Raw genomic sequence first — 22,272 nt, 5'->3', positions numbered from 1 at the left:
GGCCAAAACAGTTCAATTAGAATACAGAGTTGTATTGATTTCTAATTAAGGTTACTGCTCGGCTGCCCACACTTCACAATACGATATAAAATATAACAGATGTCTCCTGCTCTTTGAAAGAGCTTTTTTTTTTTTTCCCACTTGTTAGCCACTGAGATGTTCATGGGTACTTGATGTACTTATTAACATAATCTTATTATTCTGCTATACATTTATTTATGCCGCTATCTAACTCAATTAGTGCAGTTCATTGTAGCAGCTAAAGCCATTACACCACAGCCTCTTCATCTTTTCTGGCTTTGGTGAGGATGTGCTCAAACATTAGACCCTTCTTCCCACATAAATGACTCTCTATAAATGATGGTTGTACAAAGTCACTAACATAGAGCACCTGAACTGAACCAATATGATCCTAATTAATTACCACCACTGAATCTTTACAACACAAGCGGCCAACAAACATGAAGTGTATAATGAAGAGTGGGCAGTTGTATTTTTATGGGTCCTGTCCTTTTTCTTTTTATCAACCTGTTTGATTCTCTATGTGAAATTTACTTTAAAGGTCAAATTAGCTTTAGGCAAACAGAAGGAGGGTGGGGAGCATTGGTCTTGTTGCACTTCTTTAGCATATAGTTCTTCTAGCATGACGCGCCCATCTGGTCAGCATTCCCCTTGTTGCCGGAGGTCTGGCCCTTGCACCAGGAAGCAGGCTGTTCACATGTCTTCTCCCTGTCTCTGGCCCAGAAGGAGAGTTACTGGTGCATGAGTTGCTCAAGCTGTCTGCCCTCATTTGCATCCTCAGTGAACCACACTTCTAGTCCTGCCTCTGGGGTAGCTGCTGCTTAGCCATCCCACAAGAGTGGAGTACGAGAGGACTCTCAAAAGGTGCTGCTGCTGATGATCCAGTGTGCTGTCTTTCTTTTGGCTTTTCTGTCACTTGAATTCTGTATTGGAAGACAGAGTATTGTAGAATGTAGGTCTGCGGATAGTATTCTGCTGCTCTGTTTGAAGAGATAAGGAGCACTTGACTGCAGTGGATAAGTTTCAAGGTCATACCGTAGCTGCCTCTACAGCTGTCGTCAACTAAGCAGTTCAATATCGTTATGAATCTCATTCTTTGCTACCATTTTAAATGTCAATTGATCAATTTCAGAACTTCAAGTGTTAAACTGAAAAGTGCAAAGTTAGAGCCATGATGGGAAGAGACTGATGTTGAATGGAAAGTTAATTCAAAAAGGGGAAAGTGCCCATGAAAGTTCAGTGAACAATCAAGACGTAGTACCAAAAAAGGGAAAACATTGTCAGTCTATCGGCTCTCAACCTGAGTTGTTAGGCATAATTATCCCTTCTTTCTGTAAAATTAAGAAAGATATCTTGCAGCCTAGCCTAGTTTCCTGCATAAAAAGCCCTTTCAGGCTCATTTACTGGCCACTCTCCATTTCCATGGCTGATTCCTTAGTGGCTTCCCATCTAACAGCCCTTGCAACAGAGAGCAAAGCAGCTTTGCTTTATTAAGCTCTAATGGCCGCAGGAGCCCAATCAATGATCAGCACAGGCCTGCACGCACAATAAGCATTTCAATAATTAGAAAGTTAAATTGTCCTTGTGCCATCTGTATCCTACATCGGCTGTTGATTGGCCCCTAACAAGTACCAGAGTCATAGGCCACTGCATTATAAGTGGAGGCACACTGTAATGACAGATCAAGAAAATTAGAACCTTGGAACCCGAGGGAGCACAGCAAAGGGCATAAAAAAAGGAGTGCTAGCACATATATGCATTGCTATACCTTCAAACTGCGGTCCATTTTTTCTATTCTTGTGGCTGTTAATCTGGAGTTACCTTCCACCATATCAAGTTGCATTTTCTTTCTTTATTCCTAACTCTACACCAAAGGTTTTAGCTCAATGATTAAACATTCAAGCCTTCTTGAATAAATGGGTATCACTCAATTCTGTCATTCAGTAAGACAAACAGCTGTTGTAAGTACATTTTCTTTATTCTTTAGGTAAAGTGTGACCAGTACTGGCCAAGCCGTGGGACAGAAACTTATGGAATGATTCAAGTTACTACACTGGACACAGTAGAACTTGCAACGTATAGCGTGAGAACATTTGCTCTGTACAAGGTATGTTAAATATTTTCTACTTGTGGTTTTTTCTTTTCTTTTCTGTTTTGGTAGGACAGCTAAGGTGAGATTCCATCAAATGCTCCCCTGACAGCCTACTGTCAGCTCTTATCTCAGTGATACTGATTGATAGAGATTTTGGTCCATGAAGCTTCGGTCATAGGTGAACCAAATGTACTGCTGAACCAGAGGCAAGAAGTCAAGTCATGCAAATCCCTGAAGCTGAAATTCCGTCACAAAGAGAACATAAGTCATCTTGACATTGGGGCTGTGAGAGTCATACTGCTGAGCTGTACAGTTAATTTAGGAACCTATTGTGTTTATATGAAAAATAACAACCTTAAAAGTTTGCTCCCACACCAGCTTCCCTGTTAATGGCACCATGTGTAATCATAAGTATAAGAATTTTCAGACAATATTAACACATAATAAAATATTTAACTACAGCTGTTCAATATACAATATTTAGCATTCCTTTAAAGAAAAACTGAATTGCGTGTAATGTATATTTGTTAATAGTTAAAGACAGAGGTTATAATGGAATGAACAGTACAGCACATGCTGGCCAAAGTAAATATTTTGGTCTCCTCAGAGTCAGTAATATGATGAACAGTCCCTTAGCACTACTATCACTTTGTCTGAAGTTGCCTGACTGACACTGGTAGACAGAAACCTGTGTTTTAAGTTGGAAATAACTGACCTTTCACAATCTACCCATTACTTGCTAAACACTTTGAAGTGTCTGTCTCAACTCTGAAAACGTGACAAATAACAAAAACTAGTGTTCAGTTTAGCAGCACCAATCACTAAAATTAAAATATTGCCTTAAAAAAAAGCACTCAAACATAATGTAATATTTCATGAAGAATTAGATCAAATATACACAAAATCTTCACTGACTGAACTTTGAAGGATAAGAGTACTTGTCTCATCTGTTCTTGTGCAAAAAGAGAATTGTAATTATGATATTGTTGACCTTATGGATCCAGCATCCTGAGTCGTTTGACCGTGTGAGGTTTTTGTGGATCTCCTTTTGAGTATTCTGTATTTCTACCCACATTCTCAAAAACATGTTGGTTAAGGTCATCAATGTTTCAAAATTGGTGCTGTCTAAGTGTGAGTGGCTCCTGTCATGGACTGGCTCCTTGTCCAGGCTTATTTCCTGTTTTACTGCCAGTGCTCTCTCGTGGGTCAGTTCTGGCCTCCCTCTGACCCTGACTGGGATTCAGCAGGTTTGAGAATGTTATGTTTTAGAATTGCATGGATTGTTTTCATTAGAGTTGAGCAGTGATTAGTCATGAATCATGGATACACAATCCAGTTTCACTAGGTTCTGTAATCCATGCCTCTTTAGCCACTACCTCACCTACACATCTTGAATGTCACACCTCTCTCACATAGAGTTTATATTCAGATAATGTGCCTATTGTTTTTGCTGTTTACTCCAAATGTACACCTACATTACTTTTAAAGGCCACGATTTGTGATATTTTCAATTGTATTATTTCTGTTCTATACCTAATTAACATATGACATGTACTGCTGTCAAGCGAATCCGACTCTCACATCAACATACTCAGTGATGACATGATGAAAAATTTTATTTTCTCTGCAAATATACACTTGTTCACATAGCTCCCTTTCATTACAAGGGGCACAATGCAACACCTTTTCCTTCCATTTTGATTTTCTGTGTGGTCATTCCAAAATAAATATTCACTCTTTTCTTTATGCGCACGCTGTGAGGTGTTATTGAACAAATGTCGTAACAAAGCATATGGCATAGAGAGGAAACTAGCAGTTTTCATTGCTCTTTTATAATTGCTTGATTAGTAATTGCCTCATTTTAAGTCTTTAAGTCTAAATTGTTTCACAATACCATATTTTCTACATACAGTACATCAATCTGTTTCACAACACTGGACTTTATTTTCTGTGTACATCAATCTGTTTTAGGTGAGGATAGTAATACTTAGTTTTGTGCAGAGGAAGCTTTCTTACATTAATGTGTCAATTTTATATATTTTGAAATTTTAACGGCATTTAAATATTCTTTAAATATATCTTTATATATAAACACGCTACCGTGGCTGTCCATTTGTCTGCCCAGGATTTTAAATCACTGGTAGCTCGCAACCCGTTTGACCTAATGACCTGAAATTTGGTACACATATACTATGTGACATCTACTATCCGATGTTGGGGTGATGATTGACCTCCAAGGTCAAAGGTCAACCCAGGAAGGTCAAGGTCAAAAATCAGATAACCTGTAGCCTGATATTTGGTACACATATACTACGCTGAAACTCTGCACTACAGCTTTATATTAAAAGTGAAGAGTTTTGGAATTATTACTCTTTTTATTTTTATTTTATTATATTGTAGAATCAACTCTCGGCAGTGGCCAGCAGGGCAGCCGTGCAGCACATGTGTATGGGCGCCGCTCTCATTCCTATCACCTTCGCCATCACTTCCCCCTGCCTCTTCATATTTTAAATCATTGTTGAGGCAGATTGAAGACTTAAGTGCCAGCTTAAGTGAAAAATTAAGGAAAACATATTAAGTAATTGCAACTCAAAAACTGACTTAATCAGTTTTAACATGAAAAGATGCCAATGAAAGAAGAGAAGAAGTGGGCCGCTAGGGTGGAGAAAAGAAGAGCTGCTCGGGAAGCAGCAAGCGCATCAACCTCTGAGCAAACGAATGCCAAACATATAAAGAAAGAGCATGAAAACTAGGAATGCTCAAGTCAAGTGTATTCACTGCCCGTTATCATGCAGTGCGCTGATACTGGTTTTATATATAATTCATTTTGGCAAACGTGCAACTCAGAGTATTGATTGTTGAATTTTGTGGTATCTCCATGTAGAATGGATCAAGTGAAAAAAGAGAGGTTCGTCAGTTCCAATTCATGGCTTGGCCAGACCATGGAGTGCCTGAATATCCAACTCCCATCTTGGCCTTCCTACGAAGAGTGAAAGCATGCAACCCTACAGATGCTGGGCCAATGGTGGTACACTGCAGGTATGTACCAGTGACGTTTGCAAGAAGTAGTTTGGTGGAAATCAAAGTAAGTGTGGAATGGTAAGATAATATAGGTTGGCGTGTTTTTTTTAATTGTCCAATTAACACAATTTTATTTAAAAATGTTCATGTAACACAATACAATTGGTGTAACTGTTCAGCAAGATTCCATAATTTTGTGTATGTTTAAAGCTTAATTTTACATTAATACGACTTGTCCATTAAAACAAATCAGTATTAGCAGACAAACAGAAGGTTGGTGTTCTGTTCATAATTTAAAGAAATTTAATGATGCTGTGCCATTTTACAAGGAGTTCAGTAAAGCCAAGTTAGGAAGTACGCAGTAACACAAAGACAAATCCATATGGACAGGGATGTGCAGTATTTAAGTCTATGAACCGTGTGGTTGCATGTGAAGTAGTAAGTTGGCATGCCAAGATACCCTGGCTGGAGATTTAAGGCAAACACTTCTCAAGTGTCATAATGATAGATTCTTGTAGCGCCTTGTCAAGTACAACTTTGACTTGGTCAGTTTTGTGTTTTCTAATGCAGAAGAGGCTTCCACCAATTTCATATTACTGTCAACTCCTAATGCTTTTTCCCTAAATGAGGATTTGGCTATGAGATGATAGGCGCATTTTGTAGTATCGGGCTCCTGAAGTGTGTGTTAAATTGAAGAATCCTTTTGTTAGGTAATTATCAGGAGTGTAAAGTTCCATCTTGTCTTGAGAAATGCCGTGGTCCAGTATTTATATAAAGCCCCTTTCACTGGTGGATTCATTTGTTGGGGGTCAGTTCCAGAGCCTAGAGATTGTCCTGCCTGCTGCTGTTTATTTTAACCTGTTGGTTTTCTTTGGTATTGTGCTTTATCTCAAAATAAAACCATTCAGTTTGGATTCACTTTGTGGCGGGCAGCTTTTCTTGTCAGTACTACACCACACTGATTTTTTTGTTACTTTGCTTCAACCAGAGACAAGATACATTGCTTTATTTATTTTTTATATTATTACTGTATATTTGCCTTTAGGCGCTACAAATATAAGATGCAGGAATACAACTTTTCAAATGAATCCTAAGTGAAAAAATAAATCTAGGTTTCTGAAACGCTACACATTTCACAGTTTTTTTTTTTTTTCTTCCCTTGGATCAGCTTTGCTGCAATGGTTCACATTTTCTGAAATTAATTTTGGAAGGAAACAATAGTAACAGCTTGCAAATGATGCCTTCAAATTTTCTGCATTATGTACAGAGTAATCTAATGAGGGACCAGTTATGTCCAGCAAGAAGATTTTGTCATAGTCCATGAGTTGTTCACTAACTGAAATTGCATTGTAATTTTATAACTGAATTTTCTGAACAACGGTTTGGAGATAAAAGAAATGTAAATACCAGCAAACTTTATCAAAATGACATTAAACTATTTAAAGGGCCATCTTTAACTTTTAATTCCAGAAACATTTGAATATTGTGTTTTTGTACAAAGTGCAACACCGATTTCCATCATTCATCATAGTGAGTTTCAGGAGTTTTATTAACAGCAGTCCTTAAGAACAAGCATATTAGTTATAGACAACAATGCCTTTTGTGACAGAACTGGTAAGTTTAAACAGATTGAGTGTGTAGTACTTTTTCCCCATCATTACATGTATGATTATTCCATAGAGCATGTCTCATTCATGTATTTCTACTTAGGCACAAGCTAGAATTAAAGTTAAAATAAAGTCAAGCAATCAGAAACAACTGTTTAAATAATTGTTTACACTTTTATTCTAGATGACGTATCTTCTAGAATAAATTCTTTTTGGCATTAGTTTATAACTCATAGTCATTTTATAAAGTTCCACATTTATTTTTTCACCCAGTTGTTTTATTTAGGAAAAGCATGGTGTTGAAGTGGGTACTGTTGTCCCCTCACAGTGTATGAAACCCTGTTAAATTCTTATCCAGAGTACATGGTCACCATGTCATGTTATGGGAGATTTCTGTTTTCTTCTGCAATAGAAAAACAAAATGAATTTAAGTTGAAAAATGGCTCTCGTTTGATATAAGGAAGTCTTCCTGAGTAAACCCTCAGATGGAGGAATTGAGTGCCATGTTCATACCTTCAGCTATTGTTGCCATGCAAGGCTCCATCTCCCATTGACCTAGTACAGGAAATGGCAAATTCTGAAAATTGATGGTTGTTGTAGAATTTCTGTTAGTTTTATTGAATACAAATGTGTCATTACTGAAAAAAGTGTATAGTACTAGGGTGTTGTACCGTGTTAGCCATTATGCATGTAGTGAGAAGTTAAGCAAAATGGCACCATTTATTGGTTAACTAGAAAGATTACAGTATGCAAGCTTTTGAGGCAACTTAGGCCCCTTCTTCAGGCAAGATTTGAAATTGTTGGTACAAAAGATCCAATGTAGAATATGCAGAACAATGTAGAATTGTTTAAACAAGAATGTGTGTGTTTTGTAGACATAAATTCTGGAAAACATCATAGTTTTGAGAGGTGCTATGTAATTCTATTCAGAAACATGGCAGGCAACTTAATGTGGAAACAAACTATTAACCTTGTTATCCTCCACCTCTACCATGTTTTACAGACAGCAATGAAAGATGAAGCTCTACAGTCTATTATGAAACAGGTTGTTAGATCAGTATAGTTTGTGCACATTCTATTTGGCTTTACTGTGATACTGGTTCCAAGTCAAACTACATTTTAATGTGCTAAAAATTCAGTTTCATAAATGCACTGATACTGTAAGGACATAATATGCTGAATTCTTCTTTTGAAAAATGCATGTATGAGTAACGTAATTAGTGTCTTTTCATTTTGGATACTATAATAAAATTTAGTTGTGTCTTTCATTTCTAGAAAATGAGTACACATTGTGAATTTAAGTATTGCTGACAGGAACTTTTAAAATATACTGTACAATTCTGGAAGTTTATTTTTGAATTAAGAAAATGACCCATTTAGCTGTATAAAAACACTGATAAAACAATTTCCAGTGTACACATATTTCATCAACAATTTTTTTTTTGGTAATGAGCTCCAGTTGCCTGATCTCAGCCTGACACAACTGAATTGTATTTCTTCAGTGTGTGATTTCTGTATCTAACCTGTAAATGCAGAGTTACTATCTCTATAGAGTTTAGTAAATCAATTTTTTGCATTTAGTATCGGTCCACATAAAAACTTGTTATCCTTTCAGGATTTGGTTACAAGACACTTTCCTATAAGTTATCACCACTGGCTTCTTTTTTTCTCTCTCCACGTGCAGTGCTGGCGTTGGGCGGACAGGCTGCTTCATTGTGATTGATGCCATGCTTGAACGCATGAAGCATGAGAAGTCTGTTGACATCTATGGCCACGTGACTTGTATGCGTGCTCAGAGGAATTACATGGTACAAACAGAGGACCAATATATCTTTATTCATGAAGCCCTGCTGGAAGCAGCCACCTGCGGTAACACTGAAGTCCCAGCACGTAATCTTTATGCCCATATCCAGAAACTGACCCAGGTCCCTCCAGCAGAGACAGTGACCTCAATGGAGCTGGAATTCAAAGTAAGTGCAAAATTGATTTTCTTTTTTTAATTTAAATGCCATATCAATACTGATGTAGCTACAGACTTACTGCCTTCTTGCTGAGGATTTGTATATTAAGTATCTACTTGTAATTAAGACATTTTCTTCTATTGCATTGTAAAGTTAATGAATTTTTAAAAAAATCTTACAATGTAAGACATTAAGTAATTCCATTTTAAAAATAATGTATGCTTCCTGGTTTTGAGCATTCTGTTTTCCACAGTTAGCTAGTATTTAATCATGCTGTTTTCCATGATTTCTTGTGGAACTTTATATTAAAAGAACCCGGCTTGCCATCCTTATTTATTTATTTATTTTTTTACAGAAGTAACAAAAATATGATTCAGTGTAAAGTGTATAAGCACACATTCACAAATCTTTTACATCAGCAAAATTCAGGATAATATGTAACACTGAAGTTCTCCATGCCCTTCTAAATTCTTTGCAATAAATGAATGTTTGTATGTTGCCACCACTGGTAATCCGTTCAGAAAGTCAGCTTCTATTAAAATAATGTAATACATGACTGGTGTGGAATAACAGCGAAGCAGAGGAGGCAGTAGTAAATGTACTTTAGTGAAATGGCTTCCAGAATGTTTCCATTTATATTCCTGCCTGCTTTTGCACAGTAAATGTAGTATTTCCTTTTAGGTTTATGACTAATTCCTCATTCTCACATCTTTCTTGTGTTTCTTCTTCCCAAAAACAGAGACTGGCCAACTCCAAGGCCCATACCTCAAGATTCATTACTGCCAATCTCCCTTGCAACAAATTCAAGAATCGGCTGGTGAACATCATGCCATTTGAGTCTACCCGTGTCTGCCTGCAGCCAATCAGAGGGGTAGAGGGCTCAGATTACATCAATGCCAGCTTTATAGATGGCTACAGGTAGAGTCAGTTAATCTGGTCAGGGGTGGAATAGTTTATATTTATAATGCAATCACAGAACTGAAAAAAACCTCAAATAAAACACTAATACAGAGCTTTAAAAAAGGCTTCACATTTGTGCTGCCTTGAGCTGTTTTTGATAATGTCATATGATTAAATCTCCAATGTCAGGACCTGAATTGATATGGGATTATTTGTTTATTTTAAATGTTTCATTCAACAAAAAATGTACCTCTAAGGGCAGATCCTTTATTAAAGCATCTAAACTGTAATTCCACTAATTCCCATGGAGCAGGTATTTTCTTTCCCTTCCCTGTTTCTGCATGCATTTTCGTACTTTAATTTACTTTCACTGCGAGGCACCTCACAGTAAATTAGTTTTAGGTGTCTTTGTAATTGCTGTTTTGCAATTAAGGTACTTGCATTGCAATCAGAAAAAAGTAAATAAATAGAAATAATAATAATAAAGTCTCTGTGCCCTTAGTAAAGGATGTGAAAGATCTACACAGCATACTGGCTATAGTGGAGCTTTCCAGTGAATTGAGAGTATAAGCAAGCTAAACTAACAGAGTCTTTATTTTGGAGGTTTTACAAAGGGCAGCTGTAATCACTCGAACCTTCCATTTAAGAACCCACATTTGCTGAGATCAATTTCAAGAAAAGCAGACACATGAGTGGTATAAGAGACAGTGCAAAACTGTAACAAACCGTAACATCACACCGCTGGAGTGTCTGTTAGCCCCAGTTTAGGATACCGTTCTTGCCAATCAGGTTGATCCAAGCAATGTCTGCCATTATCATTTTTTTGTTGACAGTCTTGAAGGAGGGAAATAGCATCCTTCTTATCACCTCACTCTGCACCCTCTTTATAGTGTGCAGTAAAATTGCCTAAAGCTGACTTTAATCTTGGAGTTGCACATTATTGCAGTCCCAGCAGCAGATTCATTAGTTCTTCTGCGACAGCTGTAAAACAGAGGCTGAGTGACGTGCAGCCTTTTCTACATGGATTTGCTCAGACTCTTACAAATGACCACAGTGCCACCTGCTGGCATTTTGTATGTACTGTAATGGGCACTTTACCACATCCATAGCCCTGGTACTGCAATCAAAAGGGTCAGGTGGAAGGCATAAGATTATGAAGCACTTTAAAGAAAAGAAATATCAGTATTGGTTCACCACCTGGTCTCCCAAGATGTGCTTCATTGGGCCACACAGTGTAGCTTGATCCCTCAATTTCTGTTACCAACTTTGATGTGGCTCTATAGAAAGTACATTCTGATGCTGTTCTGATACCATTATGATTTTCCAGTAGAAGTGACATTATCATCATTAAGATCCCTTCCTTTGCAGATGCAATGCTGTGGGTTAAGCACTGCTGAGTTACTTTTGTACAACATGGAGTCTAGAAAAATGCCATTATAAAAGTTTTTTTTTTTTAATAATAAATTATGGACTTGCAGGCAACAGAAGGCATACATTGCCACACAGGGACCATTGGCTGAGACGACTGAAGATTTCTGGCGAATGCTGTGGGAACACAATTCCACTATTGTGGTGATGCTGACCAAGCTTAGAGAAATGGGGAGGGTAAGCATGATTTATCAGTGCAAACAATAGCTTAACAGGAGTGTGTTCTTACCAAGACAGTACCCTTTTCTGAAATGAAAAAGCAGAACATTAGCTTTGTACTTCATCCTACCCCATTTACAGTCCATGTTAGTCCTTGTGTCCTTATGGGTTGGTACACACTGTGTAAGAAATCTGTTTTTAGGGATTAATGAGCTGTGAAGCACAAAATACGCACAACAATATTTATGAAACCAGCTAAACCTTCATGCACATTAGAGCTAGTGTGTTGCTAAGTATTAAATCTACTGAAGAGGTTAGTTTTTTTATTATCCTTGTCATACTGATTGCTGATTTTTCTTTCTCTTTCTAGGAAAAGTGCCATCAGTACTGGCCTGCAGAGCGATCAGCTCGATATCAGTACTTTGTGGTGGATCCGATGGCAGAATACAACATGCCTCAGTATATTCTACGTGAATTTAAGGTCACTGATGCCAGAGTAAGTCATAAAAAATGACTTTGTTTCATTTGTAACCTTGGAAACTGAAATTCATGTACATTTTTCATTTAATTTTGAAAGCTTGGCATATTTAAAATATGTTTGAGGTGATGGCGTGATTAAAGAAGAGGGGCAGTGTTGAAATTCATCCCCATGGATCTATACCATTGATAGAAATAAAAACATTTAGAATGAAGCAGTGAATTTATAAAAGTGCAGCCTCTTCTGTCATTACTAGCACTTAGAGAGATCAGATGTTTTGGTACTAAATGGAGATGTGCAACTAAAATTATTTTCCCCCCAATAAGCACAAGCAGCTGCAGATATGAATGGAAATGTAACACCTCTCAATCAAAAAGTTGAATGTTGGTTTCTGTGGTTGGAGAGATTTTCTCATTTTCTTTCTTCCCCTCTATGCCAAATTCCCGTTGGATCAATTGAACAATCGGTCTATCTAATCTCTATTTCATTTATATCCTTTATTGAAAGATGCAATGATCTGATTTTATTTTTGGATTTGTCTTGCATGTATTTTTTGAACAAATTGTAATAATCAATTGATAGCAGTGGTCCCTTTTTTCTTTGCACTCTGAGGACAAAGTATATAATTGTTAAAGGAACAGGCTGAGCTGTACATAGCATTCAGCGTAGTAATTAATCATTTTATTTATTTGATCTATTTATAATATAAAGTATTAATCATCTCAGTTTCTTTCAACTTGTCCTGGTGAGGGCAGCAATGGTAACATGCTAGATCGCACTTTACACTACCAAGCAAAAGTCTCCAAGTCCACCTGAGGGATTCCTTCATCCTTCCAGCCTAACTAAAGGGGATATTCCCAATCTTGTGCCCCGAGTGTTTTCCCAGAGGGCCATTCCACAGTACACCACCAGCAGAAGATACCCAGGGGCCATTCTAATAAGATGCAAAAGCCGTCCTGAACTACTGTAACTTTTGCAGAGTTTCTCACTCTTTTATGGAAAGTGAATCCCCCAGTCTCAAGGAAAATCTAATTTCAGCTGTGATGACTCAAATGCAGCATTGATTGTGGAGTTTGGCCCAAAGTGCTATGGAACCAGTACCATTAGTGTGGTGTTCTGAACAACCAATGACAAACACAAAAAGTCACATTTAATTTGTTCATTACTAGCATTCAGATTAGGGTGTGAGTGATCCTTTCAGTCATGCATCTTCATCTGTGTCTGTCATTTTTCAAATAGCCATATTTCCCAGTGGGAGTACTGAATAAGTGGGAGGTGTATTTGTTTTGAGTATTATACACAGTCTTTAAGAAGGCTGAATGCTGTAGACATTTCTTAGATACATGTACTTAAACAAATAATGTTTCCTCTTTGTCATATGATGTTATGTCAAAGTGACTCTGACTTCTATATTTTCCAATTGCAAATTCACAAGACCCACCCAGGGGATGTCTTGTAGGAAAGCCAGAGTAATACAGATACAGGTCTGACTTTGGAGTCTGGCTTCAGAGCCAACAGAACCAAGTCTGCCTTCCGCACGACCTCTTGTGCTTTCCTTGCTAATGAAGCATTCTCTCATGACCTTCAAGTTAGTTCCTCTGCTGTATGTTTTGGATTATTGTCCTGCTGGAAGGTCCACCCACGTCTCATCCTCATCATCTTGGTGGATGGCAGTAGATTCATTTCAAGAATCTCATGACACATGGCCCCATTCATCTTTCCTTCAATTACATGAAGTCTCCCAAGACTATGAGATGTGAAACGGACCCACACCATGATGCTTCCACCTCCAAACTTCACTTTCAGTATAGTGTTTTTCAGGTGATGTCTAGTGCCATTACTTCTCCAAATGTGTTGTGTAGTTTGACAGCCAAAAAGCTTAACGTGGGACTCCCGGTATTTCAAAGATGTGTTCAAATGTTGCGCAGCAAACTTTAAATAAGCTTCAACATGCCTATTCTTCAATAATGGAGTCTTTTGGGGTGAGCACACATAGAGGCCATGCCGGTGGAGTGCATTGCCTAATGTTTTCTCTTTAATAATTACACCTGCTGCCTCCCAAGTCTTTCTGGAGCTCTTTCCGAGAGGTCCTTCGTTCTTGGGCTACTCTTCTGACTATCTTTCTGACTCCCTGGTCAGAAATCTTGCGAGGAGCTCCTGTGCATGGCCGGTTGATGATGGAGTGATGTTCCTTCCACTTGCGGATAATGGCTCCTATGGTTGCTTACTGGAAGATTCAGAAGTTTTGAAATATGTCTGTAACAAGTTCTGTTGATATGGTTTGCAACAATCGGGTTGTGAAGGTCTTGGGAGAGCTCTTTACTCTTGTCCATCATGAGATGTTTTCTGTGTGGCACCTTGACAGCAAAACACCTTTTTATAGCCCCTAAATATGTACTAACCCAGCTGATATCAATTTTCATAGATAGGAGGTGGAATTAGCTTGTAACTACTTGCAGATTTTAGCTGGTTCCTTGCCTTGGTGTATTTCGTTTTCTTAGTGTGCTCGATTCTTTTTCACTGAGTCTTTATTACACATCTTTATTTACGCCCTTTATTGTTTTGAATTCTTTATATTTGTAGATTTCTTTAGATAATACCAATGTCTGGTTAGAATTTCATGTGAATAGCCTCATTGGAAATATTTTTACTGGGAAAAATGTTGTCCACTGTATAGCTTGTAACTACTTGCGGATTTCAGCTGGTTCCTTGCCTTGGTGTATTTCTTTTTCTTAGTGTGCTCAATTCTTTTTTTGTTTAGGTGTTTCTGTGGGGCTGGACTAGACTCTCAGCATGTATTAGATTCAACATGATTACCATTATTAAGACACAAATCTCATATTTTAAACACCAGATTTTTCTTTAAAAACATGTTGGGTATATTTTAATTATAACAATAAAATTTATTTTTAAGACTACGGCAATTGTATTCTGTCTCATAAAAGTAATATGACGACCCTGTGTGATGTGCTTCTCTACAAGAAAGTGCACATCTACTACACATTATAAAATCAAAGGTCCACGGCTATTAATATCAAGAATACAGTATAGTTTTACACATATGACAGGTAATCCTCAAGCTATTAGTTTGATTGTTTTTCTGTGATTCAGTTTTATAAGACTGGTGCAAAAGTAATTTTGATTGGCCTGTCTGTTACACCCTTTGGGGAGCTTAATGATGACAATGCAGAGGTTCATGGAAATATTATTAATTTCATATTGGATAACTCCCATTTGTGTGTGACATTTTAAATAGGATAACTAATAAATAATAAGTATAAAAAATAGAATGCAAATTAAGCTGGGTGTTGATGATAATAGAACTGTCTTCTCCAGTTTTAGCTCTTGTTTTCTTTTCATCTGGCTGATTTTCTGAAAGCCTACTATTGTCACTGATGGAATTGCTATTGCGTTTAAATGGCTTTGCAATAAGGCATTTTTATGGAAGCATAGCTGTTTTTTTTCCTAGAAACTCCATGTGCCATGACATTGTGTTAACTTAATAGAGCTCTTCTTTTGTTTGAAACTGCATTATTTAATACTTTGGCAGCCTGAGATAACATTCAGACAGTTTACATCAGCCACTTTCATTTTCAATCTACTAAAATATGTGCTTTTTTTATTATTGTTGCAGGCCCTTTTTTTCCTGCAGATTCACCTGCTGTTTAAGAAAATGGTTTGCAGCTCAATTGTGTATATGAAGTACATAAGGGGCTTTTTTTTTTTTTTTTTGAAGCAAAGCAAGAATTTTTTTTTAATTTTTGGGGAATCACATCTCTCTTGTTCTTTTCACAGGATGGACAATCCAGAACTATTCGCCAGTTCCAGTTCACCGATTGGCCTGAACAAGGGGTACCAAAAACTGGAGAAGGGTTTATAGACTTCATTGGCCAAGTACACAAAACTAAGGAGCAGTTTGGTCAGGATGGACCAATCACTGTGCACTGCAGGTAGGACAAAATCATATTTTGACTGTCTTCTGAATGAAAATAGCAAAATTAAGAGACTCTTACATTCAATCTGTCCAAATGAAGTTATGAATTATTTAGTTTACCTGTGTGTGCTGAATATGCTGAATACCAATTAAAAATTAGTAAATTTAATTTTAGATGAATATATTTCTTTGCCCTCCGTCATTTATGTTTGGGAATTTAATTGTGTCGTCGTGACTTTCAAAGTAATACTTATGGAGTTATTACCATTATCATGATTGAGTTTTTACAGTCAAATGGAAAGCTCCTCATCTGTATATTCTGGTTTAGATGAACTTCATTTAGTAACATCGATAAGTACTAAAGTTAACCTCTGACATTAAGAAGCAGGGACTGTATGCTTGAAGGCAATTTAATAATGATTTTTTTAATCTGCACACAATGTCAATGTCAGTTTATTTATTGAGTACATTTAAAACAACAAGAACAGTGCTAGCCATAAAATAAAAATAAACAAGATAATACACCTTAAGAATTTAACACTGACAGCATTTTTTGTCAAGCTTCGCTGATTCAATATGCATTTGTAATGAATGACAATGGATGTGCTCTGTGTGTGTGTTTTGTTTTTGTTTGGAACAGGGGATTTTATAAGCCTTTTAATGCAGTCCCCGCCTTATGATGTCAGAGGCTAACCTTAAATATGACTGGTGGAAGGTAGATGACGGTCCCAAAATGATAACTTAGATACAATTCCAACAACAGCAACCCAATGTTTATAGATCCACAAAAGTGTTGCCATCTTCAAAATGCCTTAGCTGTGCGGTTGATTTTCATTTTCGTTGCCATTTTACCTGTAGTGTAGGATCACTCTCAGTCATTAAACTGATATCACCAGCAGTTTACAAAATATTGAAACACAAACATTTTCCTAATTAAGAGGATGGTTAGGAAATGTGGGCGAACATTTACTTTGCCATTGTTATCTCCTCCAGAGAAGGAAAATAAATAAACAGTGCAGTCAAGCCTGGTGCAGTGGCAAGAAGGTTTAACGTGTATAGACGAATTTGTGTATTCTTCAGAGGATTTCTACAGGGTCATTGACATCCTGTGTGCCTCTTGTTTCAGTGCTGGTGTGGGTAGAACAGGAGTCTTCATCACCCTGAGTATTGTGCTGGAGAGAATGAGGTATGAAGGGGTGGTGGACCTTTTCCAGACCGTAAAAACACTGCGAACTCAGCGGCCAGCCATGGTGCAGACAGAGGTGAGTCCTGGTGATCAATCAGCCAAATTTTACTGCTGACAATGACACTGCAGAGCAAGGGATACTTAATCAAGTGATTTAATCAAGTGTGTGTTCACCTTCACTGTGTCCTAAAATGCTATAAAAGTGTAATCAACTGCTCTTTCCCTTGTTGAAGAAAGAAAAGATTTGTGAATGTTGCTCTGTATAAATTCTGCAAATACCTTGAAGATGCAACTGACACTGGAAATGTGTACCGCAGCATATTGGCCGTGCTGAGGTTAAGGTTAAGCATCTGTGGTGTGAAACCTGCAGAAAATGTTTTTTGACACCATTCTCAGAAGTTAGGTGTCAGAGAGGTCAAATGTATTATATTTAATCACATTTCCAGGCACCTTCATAGGCCATAAAGATTCATTTGCAGTTTCTATCACATCAAACATAGTAATTAATGGACTGCAATGACACAACACCCTTCTTGTTAAATGTAACCCTCAATTTTGATAAAGTCTGCTATTGAATTGAGTAAAAAGAGGAATCTTAAGTATTGGAAGTAATAGTCCCTCTAACTGAAATAATTTTTTTTTACTTTTTTTAAAATAAACTAATCTAGTGTGATACTTGGACATACAGTTGTATGAAAAAGTAAGTGTACACTGTAAAATATGTTTTTCATTTCTAAAAATATGTGGAGACGTCAAGATTTGACCTTCATTTAAACAGTATCAATAGATAAAGGTGATATAATATAACAAACAGCCTGTCTCATTTACATTTTGTATTGTACTGTATAATTTGAATAAACATAAGGTAAATGTCACATGTGGAAAATTAAGTACACTCCTACATTTATCACTACCTCAAATAACTCAGATTAGAATCAGATGCAGCAAATCAGGTGCCAATAATTAGAGCATCATAAGAGAGGATTTGGTCTGAACCTTTCTTATTTAAACCTCAGACATTCTGTTTGACATACTCTTTGTTCCTGAAGTGTGTGCCATTACCATGATTAGATCAAAAGAGCTCTCTGAGGTCTAGAACATTATAGATGATTTAAAATGTTCTGCAAATAATTGGAAATCAACCATTCCACTGTCTGGAAGATCATCTACAAGTGTAGAAGATTTCAAACAACGGCCAACTTGTGCAGGCCACACCATCCCAGCAAGTTCTGCCCAAGAACAGTGCAATATGTTGAAAGAAATACCTAAGAACCCCAGAATTTAATCACGGGAATTACAGGTGGGTCTTATCACTATTGATGTCAAAGTGCCTTAGTCTACTGTTAGAAAGAGACTGCACAAATTAGATGTACATGGGAGGTGGGCTAGAAGGAAACTTTTGCTGTCCAGAAAAAATATCAGGGTAAGACTAAAGTTTTCTCATGAACATCTAGGTAAAGACCAGGACTTTTCCAACAATGTGTTCTCAACAACCAAGCCAAAGATAGAGTTACTTGGCCATAGTATCAGAAGACATGTTTGGTGTGAGCTAAAGAAAAAATGTGAAGAATTTGAAGAAGAACCTGATACAAACTGTAAACCATTTTATGATTTGAGACTGCTTATGCCACATCAGAGCCTGGGCGGCTCACCATCATAGAATCCACAATGTACTCTTCATTGTACCAGAGGGTGCTTGATGATAGTATGAAACCATCTGTCAGAAGATTGAAGCTCAAACAAAAGTGTACCTTGTAGCATGACAGTGACCCAATACATATGAGACAATCCACCAAGGAATGGCTGAAAAGAAAGAAATGGAAGGTTCTGGAATGGCCAAGTCTTTGAGTACTGAGAAAAGCGCTATATAAATGTAATGAATTATTATTATTATTATTATTAAGTCAAAGCCAGGATCCGAATCCCATTGAGATGCTGTGAAGGGATGTGAAATAGGCTGTGCACGAAACACACCCCTCGCACAATTCTCAGTTCGCAGAGCAAGGAGGAGTAGGAAAAACTGTGTCCAAGTCAATGTAAGAGACTGCTGGAAAGTTACAGGAACTCCCTATTATTACTTGAGGTTGTTTCTGCCAAATTGGGCAATGCTGACTATTAGAGCCAAGGGTGTGTGCAGTACTTACTTTTTCCACAGATGAAAGTGGCATATCAGTGCATTTTTTGTTGAATAAATTAATACAGAGTCACATTTTCAATGTTTTTTTTTTTTTCCCAATTACGTTACATTTATTGATAGATACTGTTTAAACGAAGATCAGATCTCAATATTTCCATGTGCAGTATGTTAGAAAAGAAAAAACATTTCATGGGGTGTACTTGGCTGCACATTTTATCACTTTTTTGTATGACTTTGCACAAGCAAGCAATGCTGCAGAACAGAACCCATCCACATTCGAAGATCGACTTTAGTGTTCTCATTTTCTTCCTAACTATATGATATATGTACTTAATGGAGTTAGTGAACAGCTGTGTCAGTGTTTATCATCCAAAAGAAAAAAACGACTAAAATGTCTTTTAACACTAAAAAATAAAAAGAAAATTTAGAGACGTTACTGTTTGGCGGTGTAGCCTTTTCCCACTAACTTCATTTAGTATACATGTCATGTAGTCGGAAGAAAGCAGTAATACTGCCTCAAAGTGCATAGATTCAACATGGTTTCTGTTACATAAAATAATACTTAAAGTTAGCATCAGTCACAGGACAAAAATAAATAAAAAATAGTTCCACAGTATTTCTATAAAGAACTTTAAATGTCATATTTACAACTACATGCACTGAAGAGAAATATCCGGGGAACTGCTGTTATATTTCAGCCAGGGTACAAATTCTGAATTTATGTCAGTTTTGTTCATTTTTGGTTATGCTACACTTACTAATCATTAAGTCCTTTGTATCTGTATATCTTGTCTTATGTACCATGTGTTTTTTGGGTGGTTCCCCAAGAGGCTGGGCCTCCTCCCCATCGAGGGACTGCCCTCCGCTCTATAGAGGCAGGGTTGACCCACAGTTCTAAAGGTGCCTGTGTTTATTCTATTTGAACCTGTGCTCTGTTTTTTTTATTTTGCCTCTCGGATTTCGTACTAAGGCTTTGTTTGCTTTTGGAATTGCCTTTTCTAGGCATTGTCTGTTTGCCTTTTGTGCTCTTCGGAGCTTCGCAGTTAGGCAGAGCCTTTTTTTCCTAAAATAAACCTTTATATTTTATGAAGATCCCAGGTTATTAGCTGGGTTTTGACTGATGGGCATTTTCAGGACTGATGTGCTTTGGCATTTTCAAGTATCCTAACAACACCAGAAAGTTGCCATCAAGAAGTAATGCAAGTGGATGGTTTAACTAGATTTGCTTTGCAGCAGGCTTATGCACAGAAGCTGCACTTACTCAAATATGAGAGCCTAGGTTGTGGAGGCAGTCAGATTTGTGTTGACTGTCCTCTTCTGGGTGCAGCCCTCAGTATGGTCATGTGTCAGTCAACTCCTAAAATAGACATTCTTGATCTTTTAGAGCGGTAAGCACGACTAGAGAGTGTGTCTTTGTTTCTAACGCCATGTTCCATTTGTTTTCAGGACCAATATCAGTTGTGCTACAGGGCTGCGTTGGAGTACCTAGGAAGCTTTGACCACTATGCAACGTAACTCATTCTGGGTGCCCGGCAACCTTCAGGAGTCGAAAAGTGTTCTTTCTGAGCCATATCCACCTGAGTCTGTACAAATGCTGCCCGAAGCAAGGGGAGGGGAGGGAAATGGACATCCCAGCTGGCAAACCCTCTTGAAGGCATTCTCTGTGGACTGGGAGAAAGAGATTGCTTTAAACTCTCAGTGGGGGGAAAAGGAAAGAAAGATGCCCCGCATTCGATGCATTCATCTCGTTTCTCTGCACATAAACACTCACCATGTATTTTGTATGCTACTGTAGCAAATATTATTTTAACCTTTTTTATTCTGTAGAATGTGTTTTAGTTTTTATTTTTTTATAATCATTTACAGTACAATTTTTTTTCTTGGTCTTAATATTGGCCTACCCTATGGGTTCTCTTTATTTTTTTTTTTTTGTTAAACAAGAAAAAAATGATAGAATAATTTTAAGGTTTAATTTTTTTTTTTTTTTTAGATTATGTTAGCAATAAGGGCTGTGCATTTTTAAGCACAACTCTTCTAACCTAAGCCTGGAAAAACCACTGTCATTCTCAAAGCTGCTGTTGATTATATTTTATTTTTATTGGTATATTTTTTTAATTCTTATTCTCCCTTCAAAGATAAGAGGCTCACCTTTATTTTATATACACATACATATATATGAATATATGTATATGTATTTATATATATGTATATGATATATATATATATATGTAAGTATCCAAGTACATACAAGGTTTAAAGTAAATCCTTATAAAAATGGCCATGTGCCGATCCTAGCTTTGTCCTCAATAGCCCATAATGGAAACCTGTCACTTTTTAGTTCTTATTAAAAAGGGTGAACAAGGGACACCGCCACATGGATAAAAAGTGAACGTGTTCCTACTGGTTCGCAGCACATGTCTGCACATCTCTCGGTCACGCTAATGCAACGGGAAGCACAACAGAAAGAAAAGGGAATTGACACTGGCAGGCTGCATGGCTGCAGAAAGGATGGCACAATGTATTGAAACATTTATAACTAGACATTACTGTAAAATAATTAGAAACTTTTGGGAAATCAAGGGGAAATGTTTTTTTTTTTCCTTGGACTGGCCTGCTGTTATTTTTTTATATCTATAAACATATATATAATTCTTGAAACCTACAAAAGCAACAACAAATGTTCATAATTCAACATGCAAATAATCCTGGATTTTCTTGACAAACCAATGGGGTGGAGACTACTGTACTTCAACTGTATTAATGATACTATGTTATAAATACTGTATTATCATTGCCGTCTCTGACTCGGCGACACAAAACTTAAAGGTGGTGGAGGATTTCTACATTTAATCAATCTTTATTCAGAGTGATTATAATGATAAGAAGACCGATTTAAGAAAGGAAGATTACTAGGTTGGAAAAAGCATTCATTTTTATCTTGTGTATGCATAGTGCTTGTAGGGGTTAAATCTGTTGTATACACAGTCTGTTTTTTTATTTGTTAATAAAAAGGAAAAAAAATATTGTTGCAAAATCTTGATGTTAATAAAGTTGAATAATTGGGTTTTATACAATTTATTTGTATTATGTCCTTCCCCTCCACTGGCTTTTAGTATATTTATATCTTGATGTTCTTTTAGTTATGGGCAGCATCTTAAAAAGAATCATCTTGGTAGTTATGGAAATTCTTAAATACATCCTACCCACCTTCCTGAAAAAAAAGGTTTGTAATAATGTATGTCATTTCTGTTAAGTCAACTCAGGCAGTAGAGTGTTTTCCAGTTGTTTTTCAGGTGCAAAGTTTTGGATCATCCTTATTCATGGTGGACTTCTTGGCTGTCACCATCT

At 37.1% G+C, this 22,272-nt stretch overlaps 1 protein-coding gene across 14 annotated transcripts in view; it reads left to right on the top strand.

Moving 5' to 3' along the window:
• The window catches only part of ptprfa (protein tyrosine phosphatase receptor type Fa), a 589,562-nt gene extending 568,711 nt beyond the window's left edge, over nt 1-20,851 (top strand). For all 14 annotated transcript variants that reach the window (XM_051933282.1, XM_051933291.1, XM_051933287.1 and 11 more), the window contains 9 exons: nt 2,009-2,128; nt 4,998-5,152; nt 8,426-8,711; nt 9,442-9,620; nt 11,081-11,207; nt 11,560-11,685; nt 15,463-15,617; nt 16,728-16,863; nt 20,371-20,851. In XM_051933282.1, coding sequence (XP_051789242.1) covers nt 2,009-2,128; nt 4,998-5,152; nt 8,426-8,711; nt 9,442-9,620; nt 11,081-11,207; nt 11,560-11,685; nt 15,463-15,617; nt 16,728-16,863; nt 20,371-20,439 — 1,353 coding nt within the window. In that variant the 3' untranslated portion in view covers nt 20,440-20,851. The remainder of the gene's footprint in view (nt 1-2,008; nt 2,129-4,997; nt 5,153-8,425; nt 8,712-9,441; nt 9,621-11,080; nt 11,208-11,559; nt 11,686-15,462; nt 15,618-16,727; nt 16,864-20,370) is intronic.
• The last annotated feature ends 1,421 nt before the right edge of the window (nt 20,852-22,272 follow it).

Source organism: Erpetoichthys calabaricus, chromosome 10 (assembly GCF_900747795.2).
Source record: "Erpetoichthys calabaricus chromosome 10, fErpCal1.3, whole genome shotgun sequence".
Lineage (NCBI taxonomy): Eukaryota > Metazoa > Chordata > Cladistia > Polypteriformes > Polypteridae > Erpetoichthys > Erpetoichthys calabaricus.
The sequence above is the reverse complement of the archived record's forward strand: the minus strand, read 5'-3'. Positions and strand labels throughout refer to the sequence as shown.